Source organism: Amblyomma maculatum, chromosome 2 (assembly GCF_055883805.1).
Source record: "Amblyomma maculatum isolate TAMU_Amacu chromosome 2, ASM5588380v1, whole genome shotgun sequence".
Lineage (NCBI taxonomy): Eukaryota > Metazoa > Arthropoda > Arachnida > Ixodida > Ixodidae > Amblyomma > Amblyomma maculatum.
The window spans coordinates 34697728-34717510 of NC_139345.1; the positions used below are offsets into that span (position 1 = coordinate 34697728).

The 19783-nt window shown below is 52.7% G+C and overlaps 1 protein-coding gene across 2 annotated transcripts in view; it reads left to right on the forward strand.

Moving 5' to 3' along the window:
* Positions 1-362: 362 nt before the first annotated feature.
* Shc (SHC-adaptor protein) overlaps positions 363-19783 on the forward strand; it is a 40516-nt gene continuing 21095 nt past the window's right edge. For both annotated transcript variants that reach the window (XM_084593775.1, XM_084593776.1), the window contains exon 1: positions 363-1398. In XM_084593775.1, coding sequence (XP_084449901.1) covers positions 1335-1398 — 64 coding nt within the window. In that variant the 5' untranslated portion in view covers positions 363-1334. The remainder of the gene's footprint in view (positions 1399-19783) is intronic.

Consider the following 19783-nt stretch of genomic DNA (forward strand, 5'->3'; position numbering starts at 1 on the left):
TCTCTCTCTTTTTTTTTTCTTTCCTGTTTTGCCGCATTTGTTTTCTTCTTTTCGTCCCTGCCTTTTCTCCTGTCTCGTCGCGAGGATATTTGGGGAGGGTAAGCAGCAGCTCAGATAGCGTGAGTGAGGAGGAGGTGAAAGGAACGGTGCGGAAATAAAAGCAGCAGCAGAAGCGGAGCGCTCTTGCTGCTGCTCCTCTGTGTGTTTATTTGCTGTTGGTGGCTCCGTGTGCTGCTCGTAGAGAGGATGAGAGAGAGGGGCCCGGCCGGCTGCGGGCTGACTGGTTAGGGTTTGTTCGTCTCCCTTCCTCCTCCTCCTCGTCTTCCCTTCGTGCTCCATCCTGCGAGTTGCTGCAGCGGCTGCGGCGCAGTTGGTTTTTCGTTGCCTACGCAGTCAGCCCGCTGCTCTCTGGAGGGGGACGGCCGAGAGGGAGAGAGGGAACGAGGCTCTGCCGCTTTGTCGCCAGTTGTTTGCTGTCTCTCTTGTGCGTTTCCTTCCTCCTTTCTAGTATCTCTCTGCATTGCGTGAACGCACGTTTTGGTGTAGTAGTGGCGACGACGACGGATAGTAGTAGCGTCGGGTCGGTCGCCGTAATCCGTGCCGCTCCATGGAGGCCTCGTAGGACGAAACGTCGACCGCCGTCGCAGCAGCAGTCGTCGAATCCACCCGTCCGCCGCCGCAAGAAGTTTGATCCCTGCTGGAAAGAGAGGGACCCGGTCTGGTGGTGCCCACGCAGGCATTGAACGCGTGCCAAGAGGGAGCGAGGGTCGGTTCGTTTCCTTCTGCTGGTGAGTGCGAGCTCCGGCCGACGTTGTACTGTGTTCATCGGGTGGTTTCGTGCCGGATGACCTCCGGCCGGCACCGTCGCCGTGTCGAAGAGGCTGCCGACAAGAAGAAGAACCCGCCCTGTGCCGTGCAAGGAGAACCCTCGCCGTCATGGCTCCTTCCAGGGAACGTGCTGCTACGCTCGCCAGGCGCTCCTCTGCCGCGGATCGTCGGAACGCCGGCATACCGGCGTCGCCGTCTGCCTAACTAGGACTAACGTCACGCACCCCGGCGCACTTTGTGGTTCTCGTCGTCGTTTCTGTGCTTTTAACACTGGGCAGACCTGCTGCGGTCTCGTCGGATGAGGCGGTGTCGTTCCCTGTGCTTCGAGTGACCTGTGCGAGCCCGCGTGATACGCGACTGAAGCACCCTCGAAAGGAGTCCGCTGGCCAGTTGGTGTTTGCTCCTTCGAGTCCTCCCTTCTTCGGCGGGAGAGTGTTCACGACGTGCGCGTTTCCACCGGTCCATGGTGTGTTGCAGCGGACGGCCGACGCCAGCTCTTCGTCGTCATGCTGCGTTGCTTCACGTTGCCGGCTTACCGCACTCTCAAGGAAGAGGATGCCGATGTGCAGGGTCAGTTTCCTTGCCAGTCATACTTTATTTACTACCGCGCCCTATTGGCACTTTTTCCCGCATTTGTTTTGCGCTTTGTCTTTTGTGTTACTGCTTGCGGAACAGCTCTCAAGGAAGCTTTTCTCGTTCGCATAACTATGAGTTGCATCCCGCGTAGCTTGTCTCACGGCCTTTTAGATGCGCCGTCCGGGACCCCGTTACGACTCTAGTCTGGCTTTGCGCCAGCCGTCTGACAAGGTTCGGCGAGGCAGTTCAAAAGTTCGCAGCCCTAGGGCACGTCTCCTGGCATCGCCTGTCATGTATGCGCCTTACGACGCGAGTATCGCGCCCGCTACAGCAGCTGCCGAGGCCGGCGACAAGCTGGTCTGCCACTGTACGGATAAAGGACCAGCACAGTGTGGCTGTTGTGGGAGGTGGAGTGAACGTGGCGCGTCGTGCACAGCTGCTGCTTTCTGCCGCCGCCATTACGGGTGGACGTTTCGTGTCTGCTGCTGCGCGTAGGCCTTTTCAGGCCGGCTGCCGTGGGTCCCCCTCCCTGCGTAGGCACGGCTGGGCGCCGCCAAGGAGCGGCCCGCCTGTCCTCAATCGGGCCTCCTCGCCTGCTGCCTCGCCCCTCCTTGGCCGTGTTGCAGTGGGGTACCGGCCACGGGCCTTCATTCACAAAAAAGGGATCGTCGTTGCTCGACCGCCTTCGCTCCGTTCTCGCGCACCCCGGAGAAGGCGTCTTTTTCTTGCTGCCTGGCCAACAGCCGTGGCGACGCTTTTCGCTTCGAAGCCGCCAGGAAGAGGGAAAAAGCGTCTCTCTCGAGCCTCGGTAAACGAGAGCGCGGTGAGCAAGGGGCAGTGTACCGACACGAGTGTCTCTTCTACACGAAAAAGGAAAATAAGAGAGCGCCGAACTTGCAAACCTCGCGAGTGGTGGTGCGGCATCCCACCTCAGGGTTGTGCATGTGCATTCACTGTTTTACTGCCGCTGCTGTGATTTGAATACGCGAGTCGGTGTGATTCATATTGTTTTCAGCTGTTATTCGCTGCCTGCGGCATGTGAGGACACGCAGTGCAGTACGCAGGAACCTGCGGCTCCAAGTGCCTTTATAATGTTCTTGACAGCGTGTTACTCGCTTCGGAGTCTAGGTGTTCTTGTAAACTCGGGGAGGTTTGTGACCGAAGCCCCTTCTGCCCCTCGAGACAGCGCTCAGCGTTCTCATTCGCCGGCCGGCCTCCTCGCTTCATTGTTCTTTCCCCTCCGTACAACGCGTTCCCCTGCGGAGTGAGCCGTGAACGGTGAATGAGTCGAGCGCTCCATTGATCGCGCGTGAGCCGCCAACCGTGAGCCAGCTTTCCATCTGACGTCACAGTGACAGCCGCCATGCCGTACTACTACTAGCGTTGGTGGTCTCAGTGGCGGAGGTGGCACGGGCCATTGTGTTGGATACGGTGTGTGCGCGCGCAGCCAAAAGCCCCTTGTTCAGTTCAGGAGCACGAACGAAGAATCAACAGGTCTCCCTCAGCGACAGCAGGGTTCCTCTGCTGCGTGGCGCAAGGAGGAGGAGGCCGATTTAAATTCCAGTCGCACGCGCCGGAAAGAAAAACGAGGGAGAGAGGCGGGCTGTCAGGGCGCGACGCGCCCTTGAGAAGGCCACGCTCCTTGCGTCGGCGTCCCCTGCTTTGAAAATCACCCCCCCCCCCCCCCCTTTCCTCTCTTCGAGTGTGTGCGTGGTGCAGGCGGATCGCTGCTGCACATAGTCCGATATCAGCAGTGCGCGAAAAGCTTAGGCCGCGCTGTGGTTGGCAATGCATTGGCGAACCGCACGGGCTGGAAACTGTCGTCTTGCTATTTCACGCGTCCTCGTGATACTTCTGGCTGTGGCGGCCCCTTTCTTCTTTGGAGGCTGCTTAAGAACCCCGGACCATTTGGAGACTATCCGAGGCACTCCACTGAGGCGGCAGTCCATTCTTCCCTTTTTGCAGTGTCCACCAAGAATACGACAGTTCCTTATTCGCATTTCCAGGCTGACGAATAGTAATAATAATTTGGTTCACAGGAAGAGAAAGGCACAGTATCTATCACACTTGTTTCTGTGGACTCCTGAACCGCGCGTAAGGGAGAGGAGAAAGGAGGGAGGGAAAGATTGAAAGAGGAGTCGTAGTGGAGGGCTGCGGAATAATTTCGACCACCTGGGGATCTTTAACGTGCACTGACATCGCACAGCACACGGACACCTTCAGTGAAAAGCGACCGCCGCGGCCAGGGATTGCGCCCGCGTTCTTGCGTTCAGCACCCGTGTCGTAACCACTCATCCACCGCGGCGCAGGTTCAAGGCTCGGGGATCCTGCACGTGTACTTCTCGTTACTGCATTGCGTACGCGTCGTAATTTACGGAAGGCGCGGGCTGTCCCTGGTGGCAAAGCAGGACAGTCACCAAGTCACACCATTCACTTCAATGTTTCCGTTTTTTTTTTTTTTTTTTTTTTTTTTTTTTTTTTTTTTTTGAGGGCTTGATCGGGCTCCCTCCACAGTATAACCCGAACCCGTGAGCTGCACTCTCTTTGTGGTGGTCTTTGGCTCTCAGAATGGATTTGCGCGGGTGCCGTTCCGGCTGTGTATACGTCCGAAGATATGCTCTTTTAGACGCGAAAAAAAATAAAAATTCTTGACGGTGCGGAACAAACTGGACACTGCGCGCTTCGTCTTGTCTCTGTCCAGTTTTGTTCCGTATCGAAAGGAATTTAGCGCGTCGAAAGCAGCATGTATAACCAACTCTTCCCACTTCTTACTCTCTCAAATGTCCGAAGATAAGCGAGTAGGGAAGTAAGTTGTTCGCGGCGTACTTGGCCTTTGGTTGCCCCCCCCCCCCCCCCCCCCTCCCTCCTGGCTAGGGAGATTTAGCATACCTGAGACTTGCTAGGGTAGCCGTATACCGATTTACCAGACGCCTATAGCGCGCATACGCAGGTCGTGCGAGGTGTGAGCACTCCGCTATGCTAGCCGGCTGTATCCGGCTACTCGCGAGCATAATGTGATGTTTATTTTGTCGAATCGGCATTGGCTATGAGAGGAGCCGGAGTGTGGAGAGCTCCGGTAACTTCGGCCACCCCCTCTATAACATGGAGGGTGGAATAGAATAGGGAACAATCTCACTCAATGGTATAATCACGGCTGCAATCAGAAGGAAATGAGCAGGTTGGAGGCACAGGCATTCCAGACGGTGTACCTGGATTATAGGCAAGCCGAGGTGACGGCAGGGTTAGGTGGGCAACTTTAATGAGGACCGCAGCTAGCGCAGGGTAAGGTTGATCGGTGTCGGGCGGACGGACATTGAATATGCGCTGTAACATTTCTTCGCGTTCATTTTCATCTTCGTGTAACATCTTTTTCTTCTTTTTTCTCGTAGAAATGCCGAAGCCGGTCGCTCGTTGCGCCAGCAGACCTCGGCATTCCCAGTATCCCACATGTACGCGCGCTCCCTCTTCTCCGTCCGACGTCAGCTTCGCTTTTCTTCGTCTCCCAGCGACGCAACTTTCCTGTCATGATGCCGAGGGCGGCGCTGCCTCTCTCGCATGCTCGCCCGAGGCGCAAAAGCGCTCGTCGAGGGGCGTAATTAGGGGTATGCATAATGAGATGATGTGCGCACAAAAAACATGCATCAGCGTCCTGTGGGCGTTTCCTTCGACGGCGATGCTTCTTACTCACATCCACCCTGTTTCTGCTTCGGGCGAGGAAGGGTTCGATACGTGCTTAAACATTTGTACGCAATGCACGAATCGTAGCGGGGTGTGCTGTTGCATACCCGGGATTACTTCGTCCTGCGTACAGTTCTCATGGTAGCTGGCAGACTGCGGTGACATGGCCGGGTAACTCATGCTTAGGCGACTTTTGTGACGTCGTGAGGCCACGTGACATGGCCGAGTTGTGAGATGGCGGATGAGGGCTCTATATATGCCGGCTGGCTGTTTTGCAGCGAAAGCTACACTGTGCTAGGTTTTCAAGCCGTCAGCGTGGCATCGTGGAAGACGATGAAGAAGAATGCAATGCTGGTTGTGTTCGATGGAACGCTCGGTCACCCGCAGCTAATGCTTTCGCTCCACATTCGGTTCAGCAGCGTTGAACCCATCTCAATTTTGGTTTTCACATAATTTGTTAATGATTATGCGTGGGATAATGGAGGGACTAGAGATTAATCGCTAATGGCAATGTGTGTGCACGCGAAACAGGAGCCGAAGGCTGGTTTCTTTCGATTTCCCTTTTGGTATTAAGCTAATTTTGTAAGCAGTCTTCGTTTACTTACTGAGTTGGTTATGCAAACAATGCAAACACGGGGGCCAGTTGGTTGATCAGCGCAGTATTCCCCAGTTTGGTTATACAGTTTAACTTCCCAAAGTGACTCGGGCTATGCCGTACGTCGTAGTGAAAGGCTCCAGAAATTTCGACCTGCTGGGGTTCTTTAACGCGCACTGGCATCGCGCAACACACGGGAACCTTTGGTGGGCGCGTATCGCGCGTTATGTTTTACGTTAAAATGCTCCGGCCATCTCCGCTCATGGATGAGTCGAAAAGAATGTGACGACGCATACCATCATTTGCAGACTTACTGACGAAACCACTTCTGGAGGACGCAGGATCGAATAATCAGCCGCTCCACCGCAGGCATCGCATTTATATCCAGGGAAGATAGAGAGATATAAACGTTTATTCCGAGCAGGCGTGAAATATTCACCTTTAAGTCGGCACCCTCCTCCTCAGTTTAGGAAGCCGCTGGCCGGAGCAGTCTTTCTTGTCCTGTCGACGAAAAAAACAAAAAGGCCTCTGCACTGCGCTGTGTCAGTGCGCGCTCAAGAATTTCAAGGCTGTGGAAAACAGTGCGAATCTTGTACTACTGTTGCCCTCATAGACTGTGTGTAAGCTTGCAACATTGAAACTCCGCTTATCGTGCCGTACCATACCTCTCTTTCTCTCTCTGTCTCTCTCTCTCTCTCTCTCTCTCTGTGTGTGTGTGTGTGTGTGTGTGTGTGTGTGTGTGTGTGTGTGTGTGTGTGTGTGTGTGTGTGTGTGTGTGTGTGTGTGTGTGTGTGTGTGTGTGTGTGTGTGTGTGTGTGTGTGTGTGTGTGTGTGTGTGTGTGTGTGTGTGTGTGTGTGTGTGTGTGTGTGTGTTCAGCGATGTTGCTGCTTCTATTGGAGCAATCCAAGCACACACCTCGGGCACCACACAGCAGCTCCCCGTTGTCGTCGATTTCGGAGAGTGGCCGGAGGAACGGCGGCGACGACGTTCTCGGGACGTCGATGTCAACAACTGCCCCTCGCTGCACGCACTCGGCGCGTCCGATGCTGTCTGGGAGCGCTGCCTCGAGAGGCCGTCTGGGCGCCTCTGTCTCCGTTTTCCTGCGCCTGTTGTCACGATAAAAACCTCCCCACAGTATTCGGGCCGATTACTTTGCGCGACTATCTTGCGTTTCCGGTGTCTTTTTCACCTCTCCTTGTCTCATCCGCTGATAACGGGGGGAGAGAGAGAGGCTAAAAAGAAGAAAAAAAAGGAACTCTGACCGTGTTTGCTGTACGAGGAAACCAGCGAGGGCACTCGTCTGGGCCGCGCTGCTTTGCTTGCCTTGTCCGGTATCTAAATGTATGTGCAGTCTATTTGCATGTAACCGCGCGCAGTTCGGCAATTATATTTGTATCGGATCGCGTTTTCCGGTCACGGTGTGCGGGTAACTCGGAATAATTATCGCTATTTTGCCTCTGCACCGCCTTTGTCCTTTTCTTTACATATCATCGAAAGCCAAAAACTGATCGTGGTGCACAGGACGTCCTCGACTGCTCCGGCGATTTGGAAAGTGCTCTCCTGTGCCTAATTAACCGTTGTATACGCTGGAATTATTTGGCTGTTGATGTTGATAACATGCTTTTTACAGTGAGCCATGGTCCCGCGCTTGTTGCAAACCAATTAAGGCAAATGTTCGAGCGTTCGTGGAAGACGTTCCCCTTAGACGAAAAACAGATGGGCAAATAAAATGGTTCGCATATAGGAGGTGCGGTCACTGTCGACGTGGCGTGCGCCGAACAGACTGTTAACACAACCGAGTGGATGGCTTGTGTGTGTGTGCTACGTTGGGATGTATTCTGTTTCTTGAAAAGTTCACTAAAGAGCTTAGCCCACATGCGAGCACTGGTAATTCGGAAACGATCCCGTGTAAACTTTCTTCTGACCCTTCCGAAGACTTCATCTGGTCGCTATGCTTTGCGGTAGGATTAACGCTCTGTGGTTGTGAGCACATGCACGATGGTTAGAACAGATCTTACCTGCTGGTCAATGCATGAATGCGTGTGCATATTATATGTATAATTGAAAGCGGCCGGCACGGGGTGGCACTGACGTAGGAGAGAGAGAGAAGGGAGAAAAACACTTTATTTAAGAGCGCAAAGGAATCTTTTACTTTTTTACTCTGTTACTGGCTCAGTCGCGGCCATGGCGTTCGTCTACCGAGCTCAAGTCCGCGTCCTTTTAATTGTGCCTCAGTGCGAATACCTTGTCCCCGTGCAGTGATATTTCGGGAGACTCTTGTGCTGTCAGAGTCGTGTCCCACTTTTTGCATTAGCCGTCGCATCTTTGCCTTTCACAAGATGTCCAACGCTGTCGTCAGCGGCCCGGGGTATTCCCTACGCCTGACATCGCCGGCGAAGGTGTGCTTTGTTTCAGCCGCGTATCCCGGAAGTTTAGGAGCGCTTGCCGCACTCGGTTCCGAGTATCCATCGCGGAGCTGGTGGACATGCACGAAAGCGAGAGAGAGCGCGCTCGGGTGTTTTTCTCGCCGTCCGCATCTGCCGCCGACGTCAGCTACGGCGGCCGACGCGAGGTGCAGAGGCCGAGGCGAAAACGAGCGCCGCTGGAAGAAGGAAAAGTCGTCGAGGGCGAAGATCGTGGCGCCAGGCACACTTCCAAGGAATGCGCGCAACGGGCCGCTTTTTCTTCTCGCTCGCCCGGTTCATTCACGCCGCCGCCTCTGGCAGCTGATTCACGTCGCCGACTGGCCGTTCCTCTTTGTTTAAATTCACTTAACTTTCCGTGCGTCATGCGTGTTTCCGGGCGAAAATTCGGGTTTCAGACAGTCTTGGGATTGGTAAATACCATTCTGTTTCTCCAGAGAGCAGCACGTGTACTGCGTAAAAAGTTGCTTCGCTTCAGTTCAGTGATATCAAGTACGCTGTTGCCCACCCGTCCTGGAAAACGTTTCGCCGTCTTTGTAACATTTGTTGCTGCACGTGACATTTGCTCGCTGGTGAGAAATGTGAAACAGTACGCGAGAAAGTTGCGGAGAAAATATGGTACGGTGCGTTGGGCGCCAGCGCATTTTCGGGTCACAAAACTCGTGGTGTGGCCTGCTCGCCGAATGCCGGAGAATTTCGGCACGTAGTGTGCGCTGCCACTAACCGTAATCCTGCCGGTCCTACGAACTCTGTTCTCAACGCAGGTGTGCATTATATGCCCAGTCGACACTTCTCGCAATTTGCGTCATTGATACTCGTTATGAACGAACTCGTTTTAAGAATTACAATTTCGGTACACCCAAGTCACATAACGTAACGAAGTCGGTGGTCTCCGGTGTCGCCGAAGTTTGAAGATTTGGATGAACCCTTCTGCGACTGTGGATTGGGAGTTAATGGATGAAGTATGAGCGAACTCGCACCCGGTTCGAGTGACTCACGCCTGTGAGGCGATGGTCACAGTCATGCGCAGCGGCTGGCTGCGGCGGCCTATCGTCACTCGCCCGCGAGTCACCGACTTCCCGAGATATTCCCACGGAGCGCCGGAAGGCGCGTTCGCGCTGCGTTGAGTGGATCAGACGTGATTCGCCGTCGTTGGAACGTGGCGCGGCGGTTGTTAGCACTTGTGAGGTCTCATAGCACTGTGTCCGCCCATTTTGCACACAACTTCGGGTGTATTCTCACCCTGCTGGTGTCGGAACTGTCTTTTCCCATTCAATCGGGGCATCTTGGATCGGAAACTGCGGTAAGTCGGCACACAACGTGCGCGTTGTTCTGCACGAGGTTTACAGTCGCTGCGCAGACAACTGCGCTTCAGGCCTCTGATAAAACGCGTGTCAGTTCTGAGTCAGCGTAGTCGTACTTTGGTGGGCGCTGGGCTACTTGTTATCGCATATTTTGAAGACTGTGACTGGCAGAGGCCGGATGTGAACACGACACTAGGTTCATCTCCCTCTCTCTATCCACGTCATATAGCTTTTTACGGATATGTTTATTGCAGTAATGATAATTCCTAATAAGTATGGATATGATTTTGCGTGCCACTCGGAAACTGCGCGGCTTGCCGGACTATAAGCCTGGCAACGCCGGGAACTTTCTGGTTTTGGCTGCGGTAAATTAAAACCGCGCAGTGGGGGAGCGATAAAAGAAGGAAGATGGTTTGGTTGGTTTGTGGGGTTTAACGTCCCAAAGCAACTCAGGTTATGGGAGACGCCGTAATGGAGGACTCCGGAGATTTCGACCACCTGGGGTTCTTTAACGTGCACTGACATCGCACAGCACACGGGCGCCTTGCTTTTTGCCTCCATCGAAAAGCGGCCGCCGAGGCCGGGATTCGATCCCGCGTCCTTGGGAACAGTAGTCGAGCGCCGTAACCACTGCGCTACCTCGGCGGGGTGAAAGAAGGAAGAGGAGCCGGAGCCGCAGTTGGAAGACTCGTTTCGAGTAGCAGCTGGGGTTCTTTGACGCGCGCCGTCACCGCAAAGCCTTAGCCCTAAGCTCGCATACATATCCGCTTCCTTGCGGTTATCAATAAATGTTGTTCATCATCATTGTTTGTAAGCGCACGGCGTCGTCCAAGAACTTAGACCGACATATCAAATGCAGATCGTTGCTGCGAGTCTCGAGTACTCATTAGGAGGTGGTCTTTGATAAAACCAAGTGTCTTATTAGATTGGCAGTCAATTTTCTGCCGTTGTGTTCGATTTTGATCGCGACTTGTTACTAAATGTTAGCCGGATGACGCTCGCCATACAGTTATGCGCGCTTATTTGTAGCATGTGTAATCTCTCTGGCCAGATTTGGCATAGTTTCTGAACAAGAGTGCTTTCTCGGAGCGCTGCAGTGTAGTCGCGCCTTTTTTTTTTTTCGATTAGAGGCTTCGCACAGTGAACTTAAGTACAGAAAGAAAAAAACACTGTGCTCTATCTGTAGAGCTGTGTCGGTTGTAGCACGCTCGTACGCGCTGTACGCCTGTACCTGCTCGATTCGCCGTCGGTTTCCTATCGCAGGCCCAGCTACGCGCGGTGTTCGTGCTGGAATGCGACACTCGTATATCCGGTCGGTCTCGAATGGAGAATGCCGTCGCTGTTGTTCTCCTGACGCGCGATGGACACGTTCGCGAGGCCGCCCGTACTGTCGCCTCCCTCGCGCTGCGGCTTATGGCGAGATCGTGTTGCGGAAACGGCCCGAAAACAAGAGAAACACGACGCGAAACGCCGCTGCGTTTGCTTCGTGCTGTGTCCCGTCTTCCACTGGAGGAGCGAGGAAAACTCTGCCACTCCCTGGGATTAAGGGGGGGGGGGGGGGGGGGTTTGTTCAGGTAAAGCCCCTCAATAGTTTATTGAGGGGCTTTAGGTTAGGTTCAGGAGGTCTCGAGCTTGGCTTGAATTCGTTCAGTCCTTGCTGCGTGGCCGGAGGCCCCAGGAGGTAGCTTCTCAAGTTCGTTTGAGGGGCTTTACTGGGAAGGGGTGGGAGATTGCACCATTTAGACCATGCATTGATGGCGTTCTTATGCGAGAGCCGCAGGAGTACTCATTGACACGCTTATAATGTGCCAGCTCTTCAGTTGCTCGCGACCGTTGGACGTTAAGTCGTCTGTGGTTTGCGGAGCAGTATGGGAGAGGCCATCGCCTGATGGCGATGGTTGTTCGCGTGTGTTTTTGCTCGGCCTTTCTGCACATTGCGCCACAACCCGTCGAAGCCTAAGTCAGGTTGTCCTCGAGTCAAAAGTCCCCTAGCAGAGAAACGACATCGGCAGGGAATCGTGCGCTGCAGCTTTTAAAGGCGCCGTGTTTGAAAGCTACAAGTGACGCCACCAGGCAAGCGCAGCGGAACAGTCGTCTCGAAGCGGCCCGCGCAGCGCGCGTAGTATCTCACTAGGGTGACCCCGAATCGCAAACGAAGAAAGGCGGTAGCGTGTAAAGTTGCCGAAAATCATGCGGATGTTTGCTGGTCAGACAGAGCCGGCAGTACGAAAGTGAAATGCACGCTTCTCGCAGCAAGCGCGTTAAAAACAACGTTTCTTCTTCTTCTTCTTCTTCTTCTTCTTCTTCTTCTTCTTCTTCTTCTTCTTCTTCTTCTTCTTCTTCTTCTTCTTCTTCTTCTTCTTCTTCTTCTTCCCTAGCCTCCGGGTGGAAAGAAAATGGAGGACTCGTTGAGATCACGAGAACCGTTTCATTTTCTCTGTCGGTATTGTTTCCGCCGCCACGCGGTGTATATATGTTCTGACAGGCAGAATCACTCTGACAGGTGGAGGATGTTGGTTACCCTTCTTTTGGCTGCTTTGCCTCTGCTGCCATAGTACCGTCGCTGCGCGGCGGACTCTCTCGCCGGGGCTGGAACGAGTTGGGTAGCATGGTGGTTCCACTGTACGCTCGTGCGACGCTCTCCTCCCAAGGTCGCCACGCGGTCGTCGCGGAAGCGGCGGCCCCCCTTTTGTCCGGGAGCGTATTTCTCTTCCTGCGCTGCGCGGACGGGCGCGGCACTGAGCTGCTCCGTTCCCGTGAATGGCGCTTTGTCCTCAATGGCTCTCTCTCCCTCCTCTCGCCCTGTTTGCCCTAGCAGCCTGTCTTGGCGTCTTGGGCGGCAGACGTCGCGTTGTCTCGCTCGCTGCGTCGGCTGATGGGCACCCAATGAGGAGCGCATGCCCCGTGTGTGCTTCGTTGGCCTCGGCAACCTCCCCGCGTGACCCCCGACGCAAATGGCCGCATTGTCTTTCTCGTCCGCCATTGTCATGAGGAACGCCGCCGCTGTGCACTGCTCCTGCTACCCATTGTTGTTGCGCCGTAAACGTTTTTCTTTTCGCTGTTCCTGTCGCCAGAGGAAGGAACGCGCTTCTTGACGTCCCGTGCGACAACGGCCTCTTCGGCTTTCGTCCACGAGCTTCTCTCCAGATGGCGGCATCAGAACACCCCCTACTTGGACAGACTGTGTTCTCATTTGTGCTCGCGTGCAATGCGTACCTGAAATCAGCGCCACTAGAAGATAGTACCGGTTGGAAAATGGAGCGCGAATAAAATAATTGAAACGGGAACAGAAAGAAAAGTGTGCAAATGTTATTCAGGACTCTGAGCAGTGAGCGGGTCGTAGTCGCTCGGCGGCTAGTTGAACCGTTCGGGCCGCAGTCCTCCCTTTCTAGCCCTGTATACATGGACTCGACAGCACCTGGTTGAGTAAGCGAGGTCACCATTACTCGACCCGGATGGTGTCTACATGAACTCGCTTTCCAGCGAGTATCACAGCGGTGCGTAGCGTTGAGATTCGAAGTTATTGTACAAGTTTCTTGCTCGTATTTGATTCCGTTGCCTTTACTATCGAGAGCTTCGATTATTATTTTTTATCGTTGATGAGGGCTAAAAAGCATTCAACTTCGCTGACGCTCTTCGCCACTCCGGAGGCATTTTGATACCAGAGTTCGCCATAACTCGACTCCCTGACTCGACAGCGTCTACATGCTTTTAGACAAGCGGGTCAAGCGTGTTAACCTGCCCCCTGCAAGCGAGTTAACGCGACCCTACCCGACAACTGGTTTTTTACTCGACAGGCTTACTCGACCCGACTCTGTCGAGTCCGTGGATAGATGGATAAAACTTTATTTTAAGCAAACTTCTGCAGCGTCTAGCGTTCCTACGGGCTTCTGACCTCATTCGCGGTCTGAGTGTGTCCATGCTCATCGTTTGGAAGTCCATTCCGAAGGACTAGTGTTTGTTGCTGCCTCCTACCCCTCGCGCCGAAGACTCCGGCGCATTTAATCGCCGAGCCGCATCGTTATGTTGCGCACGGTTAGGAGAAAACGCTGCCCGCCGATGACGTAATTACGTCTTCAACGTCGGCAACGTCGGTCAGCTGCGATTCAAGCGTGCACGCTGCGGGCTGCGCAACGGTTCGACTCGCCCATTCCGAAGGAAAGGTTTTTCTTCGCACTTTTTTTTTTTTTTTTCTTTTTACGGTGCTTCTTTCCCTTTGCGGTTTGGCGCTCGTTATCGTCTCTCGTACGAGCGCGCACATGGCGGGGTATCCCTCTCCGTTCCGTTGGCCTCGTCGCGTGTAGCCAACGCGAAGCGATTGTGTAACTTCGTCGGATGCCAAAAGACGTCACTCGTGTCGTTAACTGGCCCCGTTAGTGGCGTCATATTCCAGCCGCGCGCTTCCTCTTTTCACCTACGCTTGCGTCGTCTCTGTAGTTCGTGTGTTGCGGAATGCCGGTAACCTCCCATGGCTGGTTTCCCAAACGAGTCACAGAATTTATTTCAAACAAGGCTTGGTTGCCTAGAAGGCGGCAAAAAGGCAAGCGAAGTTATGGATGTGGGGAAACCAACTTCGCCAGCGGGCCCGGCCCGTAAGTGACGCGACAGTCTGCAAACCTCAAATTTCGAGCCGATTGAAGTTCCGGATTCTGCAGATTGGTCATAGCTTGTGTGTAGCCTTGGGAGATAAAACTCTCGTTGGTAGCATCTCTTTGTTGTTTGGCTCGGACTTCGTCTTCGGTAGTTAGAATTTCGAGCAGTCTTACCAGGGGCCCTGTTGACGCATAGCACTGCAGAGCAGGGGCCTCTCCCGTGTCGTTGCATTCCCGTGTACCGCCTCGGGTCACTCGGATGCGTGCGATTTTTTTGTATCGACATGCTCATGTAGTGTACACCCGTGGACAAAAAGTGGTATATACTCCACGCGAACCGCAACGATTGCATTTTTTCATTATAAATAAATGTGCCACAAATTTGCTTGGACAAAATGGCAAGTATATCGAGAAGGGTACGTTATGCATGTCTCAGAAATAACTGCTTCTCTGTCGGAAAAATCTGGCAGTTTTCTCGCAGCGCGTGGAGTATACCACTTCTGTCCACCACTGTACGTATACAAACGATCATAGAATCCACCAGCCGAACCTCAGGAAGTTTTAGTGGCAAAAAAAGAAAAATGATTTGTGGGTCGTTGAGGCCCATTTCCCGAAAGCCAAGCGCTCTATGGTGTTCGGTAACGGGGTTTCTCTTTCGATTGAAAGCGTTACTGCCTTGCCATGCCTTATCTGAGAGACTATAAAAGCGTTCGGCAAGTTCGTTAATCACGGGGCAACCTTTCGATGGGGCACTTAATGTCAAGTACATTTATGTAAACCTCGCATTTTACCGCTGGGCTGTTGAACTTCATATCTTTATATATGGCACGTGTTGCGACCGGCGAAATATACTGATAATCACCCTGATACTTTGTTTTTGTGGGCTTAATTTTACGTGTTAATTTATTTATTTGGATTGCGCTTTTCTTTAGGAGTAATTTCCTTAGCTTGGGACTCCTGCGTTCTGGTATTTTATAGGCCGAATTTTTCACCGTAGCGCGCAGCGACGATGAGTAAGTAAATTTATCTCAAGTTGACTTGTCACTGAGCGAGCAAGACTTTTATTCTTCTCTCTCTCTCTCTCTCTCTCTCTCTCTCTCTCTCTCTCTCTCTGCTTATCGTGTGCAGCGCAGGCCTTGTCAGACGGTCTTGTAATATGTCAAAGTGGTCGATACGGGGACGCAGAAAAGGTAAAAAGGGACGGCGTTGAACCACTCGGAATGTCATGTAATTGACTTCAGCTTGGAGATCACTGGTAGAAGCCAGAAGAAGCCTTTGTCCCGTCCTGGGTGATAGTTCAGAATTGGCGCCCATTGTACACGCGGCTCGGCTGTGCGTAGCCAGTTTTTCTGCGTGTCATCGCCGCCGGTTAGCTTCGTGGGGAACCCGTCGCGCGCAGCGTGGCGTTTTCTTGACGTCACGGCAGGCCCTGTCGTGACGCTGGGGCTATGGCGACCCGGCCTTCACTTGGTAGCGTGCAGAGACTCCGGGTTGAAGAAGGACTGAATCTTCGAAGTTGGTAAAATATGTACAAGCAGGTTTACTGGCACTTTGAGAAAACGTATTTACAAGAATATTTACATGAAGAAGAAGGGTACATCAGCAAAATGACAAGCGTTAAGAGTTCATAGCGAGAAGCGACTGGATGAGCCGTTTACCCAGGGCCCAGAGCGACATTTCGTGCTCTGCAGCGTCCTTAAAAACCCCCTATGTCCAGCCCCTCTCTGAAGATGCTGACCAACCAAATCCAGGGCACGCCCCTCAGGTATCGGCATCCAATCGAACACATCACTGCACTGATGGTCTGAAGCACTGACTGGTCCGGCATTCATTCGTTGGGCGTGATCACTTGTTGGCGGGAAAAGCTTGGGAACGGCGAGGAGAGGAGGTACATTTCTATTCTTCAGCAAAGAAACCACAGGCTGGTTCTGGGGGTTTTACTTCTCAGAAACCCGAGTGCACGTGGCGCCGCATAGGGCTCCCAACATGGTCCCTTTTCGACAATTGCAAATCTTTCCTGCATTCCCGGGAAATCACTTAATGGCCGTATGAGTCATGCTCTTCTCTTGTCCTGCACGTCAGCGGACATGTCACTCTGTCGTCTCCTTTGGATAGGAGGCATTCATCACTGGAGGATAGCACTTCTCGACTGGAAGGGTGAACAAAAGAAAGCACTTCCTGCTATTTCCCGCAGGGGGACGTTTCTTTGTGTTTTTCCAGACGTTCTCTTGACAGGGCCAATTTGGCATTTGCAGGTTGTCCACAAAGCAAAACATGCTTACAAAACAGGATTCCTGGAAACAGGCTCACTTAGAGCCAATGGACCATCACCACATATTCACAAAACTTTTCCATGCCCACAGGCGAACAATAGAGCGCGCAAATGCGGATGCTTGGTCGTAACAGCCTCCTCCCCCGCCAGAAGAGACTCGGAGGGCAGCAGCCGCAGCTGCTGCATGAAGAGACGACTTAATGGCCTGCACGTGAACGCTTGAAGCTCGCTGTTGCTTGTCGCGTTGTCTTGATTGTTGTAGGCCAAATTGCTTGAGCTATCTGAAACTCAACCACATGTCGAAGCAAGCACTCGGCTCCCGTCTGAAGAGACCAGGTCAAAAGAAAACTGCCATTGTTGTTCGAGAAAAGCCCACTCTCAAGACGTTCAGGACCCACGTATGCCTCGAAAACCAAACGTGCTGCTTTACATAGTCATCTATATTCAAGCGCACGAAAAAAAAAAAAAACCTGATTATCAATTTGGATACATGGTGAGGAACATCTCGGACCGCTTAGAAAGAGCGGCTAAGCGCGTCCGCATTCCCATTTAACTTCCCCTTTTTGTATCTTATTTCAAAATTGTACTGCTGTAAAATCAAGCTCCACCTAAGAAGGCGACTGTTCTTCGATGTCGCAGTTTGCAGCCAAGCCAGGGGACAATGGTCCGTCTCTACGGTGAATTTGGCCCCTCCAAGATAGCACTGCAATTTTTGAATGGCCCATACAATGCAAGCGCATTCCTTCTCTGACGCGCAATAAGCCCTCTCTCTAGAACTCAGTTTTCTGCTCAAGTAGAGCACGGGGTGCTCATTACCGTCGTCATCTCTCTGGCAGAGAACAGCACCTAACCCTCGATCACTGGCATCACACTGGACCGTGAATTCTCGGCCATAGTCTGGAGCTCGCAATACCGGACGGCTAATCAGCACAGCCTTCAGGTTTACGAAGGAGGCTTCCTTTTGTTCGTCCCAGACTACATTTGTCGGTTCTGTCTTGCGGAGAGCGTCGGTCAGAGGGCTAGCCAAAGCTGAATAGTTAGGGATGTAGTGATTGTAGTACCCAGTCAGACCCAGGAATGCTCGAATTTCCGTCTTCGTGCTCGGCCGCGGGTAGTCTGCTACCGCAGAAATCTTAATCTCGCTGGGTTTCCTGAAACCTTGACCTACATTGTGACCCAAGTAGTCCACGGTCGCCCTTGCCAGGCAACATTTCTCGGCCTTTACGGTTAGTCCAGCTTGACGCAAAAGGCTCAGTACAGCTCTTAGATGTACCATATGGTCCGCCCATGAGTCGGAAAAAACCGCAATGTCGTCTAAATAAGGCACCGCGAATGTTTCACACCCCTTTAAAACCCTATCCATGAGTCGGGAAAAACAAAATGGAGCATTTTTGAGCCCGAAACTCATCATTGTTGGCTGGTAGCTGCCCGTCGGAGTGACGAAAGCCGCGTATCTGCTGGCGCGTTCAGTGAGCGGTACTTGCCAGTATCCTCGAGTAAGGTCCAGCGTAGTCACATATGCCGCTCTACTGACCTGTTCTACTCTCTCCTCAATATTCGGAATAGGATACACTTGATCCCTGGTGAGAGAATTTAGCTTTCGGTAGTCTACCACAGGCCTAGGGTCTTTACCTGGAGCTTCTACTAAGATCATAGGCGAAGCATAATCGCTTTCCGAGGGTTTTATTACTCCCAATTCCAGCATGCGAGTTACTTCCCTATCCAGAATTTCTCTTTGCCTTGGAGAAAATCGGTAGCACCTTGATCGCACTGGCACGTCTGAAGTCAGCTCAATATCGTGCTCAGTCAAATCAGTTCTGCCTGGCCTGTCCACGAAGCAGGCCTCAAACTCTGTTATTATCTCGCCCAGATCGGACAGCTGGGATTTCTTTAGTTCTCCTCTCTGCTCCGTCTTTTTGAGAAGCTCCTGAGCGTTGCTTCCTTTTCCGCTGAGGCAAATCAAGTTGTCCCCCATCTCCTCGGGAAGGTTTAACGTTAGATTTACCACGGCTTCCCTCTGCACATAAGGCTTCATAAGATTGCAATGATAAATGCGCACTTCTTTACGCCTACCGGGAATTTTCACTGCGTAGTTAGTGTTAGAAAGCTTTGCAACGACTTCAGCCGGTCCTTCCCACTGTACTTCGAGCTTATTCTGCCTTGAACTTCTCAGCAACATCACCTGGTCCCCGATACAAAACGTCCTTTGACGGGCTGACTTATCATAGTACACCTTGGAACGAGCCTGGGCTGACTTCATGCTGGCCTCAACGAGTTCCTTAGTGTTATGTAAGCGATTCAAGAGGTTCAGAATGAATTCTACTACTGTTGGGTCTTCTCCGCGCCCCTCCCAGGCTTCGCGCACCATTCGCAAAGGTGAGCGCAGTGACCTTCCGTACACCAACTCGGCTGGGCTAAATCCAGTGGATTCGTGCGGCACTGACCGCAAAGCGAAAAGCGCTGCAGGCAGGCAGGTATCCCATTCGCGCTTGTTTTCATAGCACAGTCCCCTCAGGACTCGTTTGAGAACAGAGTGCCATCTTTCTACGCTGTTGCTCTGCGGATGATGGATCGAGCTATGCACTACCTTAATGCCGCATCGCTCGAGAAATGAGGTGGTGAGGACACTCGTGAAAACGCTACCCTGATCACTTTGGACCTCGGAAGGGAATCCAACTCGTGCAAACACTGACAGCAGCGAATCCACTACACTCTCGGACGTCACCTCGCGCAGCGGAACAGCCTCTGGAAACTTTGTGGCTGGGCATAACATAGTGAGGATATAACGGTACCCTGACTCGGTCACAGGAAGTGGCCCAACTATATCTATTACTAACCGGTGAAACGGCTCGGTAATGATTGGTACTAACACCATCGGAGCTTTCCACTTATCTTGCGCCTTTCCAACCCGCTGGCACGTGTCGCATGACCGTACAAAATTTTCCGTGTCCTTAAAACATCCAGGCCAATAGTATTCTTGCAACAGCCTCTGCTTTGTTTTCTTTATTCCAAGGTGACATGACCACGAGCTGCCATGGGAAAGTCGCAGTAAGTCTCCGCGGTACTTTTGGGGAACGACTAATTGGTCCCGCTCTACTCCGCGCTTATCCTTGAATAAGCGATACAGCACTCCCTTTCTCATCTCGAAAGAAATATTGTTTGCTGTCTTAGTGGCGCGGTGGCGCTCCCTTATCTCCTGTATATTGGGATCATTGGCTTGCTCTATAGCTAAGTCCTCTCGGGTTCCACTTAAAAGTCTCGTGAGATTACTAGACACTGGCGGCAAGAGGTTACTCTCAAGAACGTCCTCATTCCGCGTCTCATCAAGCTCACTTTCAAGTTGACTTATCTGAGATGCCTCGCTCTCAAAGTTTTCTGACCTGCTATCTTCCGCATTTACCATTGTTTTAACTGCCGTTTCCTCCGCTGTGGATTTTTCTGGAATGAGCAGTGTAGCTAGTTCTCGCGCCTTTGAACGTGTTAAGGCTTGCACAACTCTGTCTCCGAAAAGGAT